General features: G+C 36.9%; 1 protein-coding gene across 1 annotated transcript; it reads right to left on the reverse strand.

Annotated features, from left to right (window-relative positions):
- Window positions 1–1,585: 1,585 nt before the first annotated feature.
- On the reverse strand, window positions 1,586–2,300 carry LOC119573492. The gene is made up of 2 exons (XM_037920709.1): window positions 1,906–2,300; window positions 1,586–1,871 (listed from the first exon to the last, which is right to left on the reverse strand). The coding sequence occupies exons 1-2, from the start codon at window positions 2,298–2,300 to the stop codon at window positions 1,586–1,588; spliced, it is 681 nt and encodes a 226-aa protein (XP_037776637.1).
- Between the last annotated feature and the right edge of the window lie 388 nt (window positions 2,301–2,688).

Below are 2,688 nucleotides of genomic sequence, written 5' to 3' on the forward strand. Positions count from 1 at the left end.
CCCCCTCCACATGACTACCATGGACTAGATTACATTGGACAAGGTACATATGCTTAAACTTGTTCTTCTATTGGCAACAGCATTACTAATCTATGTACTGATCTACACATGATCTTATCCGCCACACCATAATACCCTTTGCCATCCTTTATTATTTTATATCTTAAATCAACTTCACGAACTATTCCATCTCGTCCTGGGTCAGCCCTAATTACTTGAGCCAGCTTCCATGTTCCCCTTATAATATTGCTATCTTGCACTAGAACAACATCTCCTACTTTCACATTCCTTTTGGCTGTATGCCATTTCTGTCTAATCAACATTGATGGGAAATAGTCCCTTTGCCACTTCTTCCAAAAAGAATTTATAATATTTTGGATAAACCTCAATCTCTTTTTATGATCTCCATCAATTTCATACAAGCCAATTGGACAATGACAGCTAGATCGACCAAGTAACAGATCATTTGGGCAGAGATAGCTACCTAATTCCAAACTAAATCCAGGTTTTAAGCCTATTGGTCTTTCATTCATTAAATTGGCAATACAAAATAAAGCAGTCTGTAATTCTCCACAATTTAGTACAGAATCTCCAATACTAACACAAATGCTCCTTTTGACTGATTTGATCAGTGCTTCACTTACACCATTATACATGGTGCATCACTTGGCATATTGAAAATCCAGGTCACACCCTCTTTCTCCCCAAGGTCTTCTACTTTCTTACTAGCTGATATAGCTGAGTTCCCTATCAGAATACATAAATTTAGGGGCCCCCCTCAATAGCATGAATCTTTGAAAAGTGGTTAAGAAATCATCATACTATATCCCATAGCTAAATCCAAATAAACTGCTCTTGTCACTAAGCAATTAAAAATAATTCCAAATGCTTTTCCATAAGTTTCTCTTCTTAACTGAATCTCTTATTGTCAAGGGCCCAAACAAATCTACTGCTGTATGGGAGAATGGTGGAGCAGGTTTCATCCTTTCTGCCCTCACTTGACCCATGCATTGATCTTCCACTTTCTTAATTTATTTTCTGCATATTACACATTTATTTTTTATGGTTCTTATTAATTTTCTAGCTCCCGGACCCAGAACTTCCTCTGTATTTTACACAAAGTAGTCTCTATACCTGCATGATCTACTTTATGTAGACAGGATATGTACAATCTAGTAACAGGATGTTTATTCGGTATTAACATGAAATTTTCTTGATTCCAATTGTCTTTCAACCACTTAGAAATTCGTTGTCCTACTACTATAATTCCCCTTTCAACTGATGGTCCCAATCTTTTGAACCTTGTTTCCCAATCAGTCATGCTCTTTTGCATTTCCTTGACCCATAATATTTCTGCATCTGTAATCCCTTGAACTGTGGGGGTTCTTAGAATACCTTTGAAAGACTTGTATTTGAATACATTCATTACCCTACATGTAACTCTCAGCAATTTGTAGTAGTCACTATACCTATTAACATCAATTATTGTATACCACAATTCTCATGACTTGCATTATTAACCGTCATGGTAATACCAATTCTGTCAGTTAACTCATCCTCACAAGTTTGCTTGATGGGCCATCTATTAGTTGGTAAAGTTAAAACTTGGGTCCATTTTGCCAGTCAGATTCTCTTCCATTTTCTCTGGTTTGCATGGTCTAGAGGTCATGTCTGCGATATTCTGTGTTGAATCGACCCACCACCATTCCTTTGGGTCGGTCTTGATTTGTATCTCTGCTATGCGTACTGCAACAAAGGTATTGAATCCGTGACTCTCCTTTTGGATTTGTGATCTTATAATTGATGAGTCAACTATGTGGTAAATTGCCTCAAACTTCCATGTAAACTCCTTTAATATAGATTCTCTTAGTCTAGCAGCCATAAGAGCTGCACATAGTTTCTAACCTAGGAATGGACATTTGCTTCATTGGTGCAATCTTATTTCTAGCTGCTATCAGATGTGACTCAAATTCATGTTCACCAGTTTGCCACCTCACATATGCACAAGCTCCGTATGCTTGCATGCTACCATCCGAAAATAGTATTAGGCTTGGTTTACCAACTACATTAGATGGTATCAAGGATCTTCTAAAAGTCAATCTCTCTAACTCATACAATTCCTTGAAAAACATCTTCCATTCCTTAACCATGGAAATATCAAGTGGATCATCCCACTTGATTCCGCCATCTTTCGATTCACTTCTGGAAATCACGAGCCTCATCAAAATTTTCGCCTTGAGCAATACTGGTACAGCAAACCCTAATGGATCATATATGGAAGCAATTTGACTCAATATCATTCTGCGTGTCAAATGTTTCTGGAAATTTATCATCAATTTCATCTGAATTTAAATTCGGACCACTTCTGACCTTTCTTATTCTTGAAGAAAATTAAGTTTTACTGTGAAGAAAAAATGATCATCCAACGGGTTTCCATTTCATCCTAAGATCTTCTCATGGTCAGATTTTATCACATTGACCTTGCTGCTTTCATAATGCCCACTGACAATCCAATGTTTAACTTTGAAACTTCCCTGACACAATATCTTCTCCGCATCCTGTATTAACTTGAATGCATTCTCAACAGTATCAGTAGAATACAGTATGTCATCAACATAAGTATTGTTAATAATCATATCTTGCACATCCGGATATTCTTTGCCAAATTTCTCTACAGTGCGTCTCAAT

This window comes from Penaeus monodon, chromosome 5 (genome assembly GCF_015228065.2).
Source record: "Penaeus monodon isolate SGIC_2016 chromosome 5, NSTDA_Pmon_1, whole genome shotgun sequence".
NCBI classification, from domain to species: Eukaryota; Metazoa; Arthropoda; class Malacostraca; order Decapoda; family Penaeidae; genus Penaeus; species Penaeus monodon.

Excerpts from the sequence above, each read along its gene's own strand:
- LOC119573492 (XM_037920709.1), bottom strand. The coding sequence starts at position 2,300 with ATGATATTGAGTCAAATTGCTTCCATATATGATCCATTAGGGTTTGCT. Across the intron at positions 1,872-1,905 it reads AAGCAAATGTCCATTCCTAG|ACTAAGAGAATCTATATTAA; the intron begins GTTAGAAACTAT and ends TATGGCTGCTAG.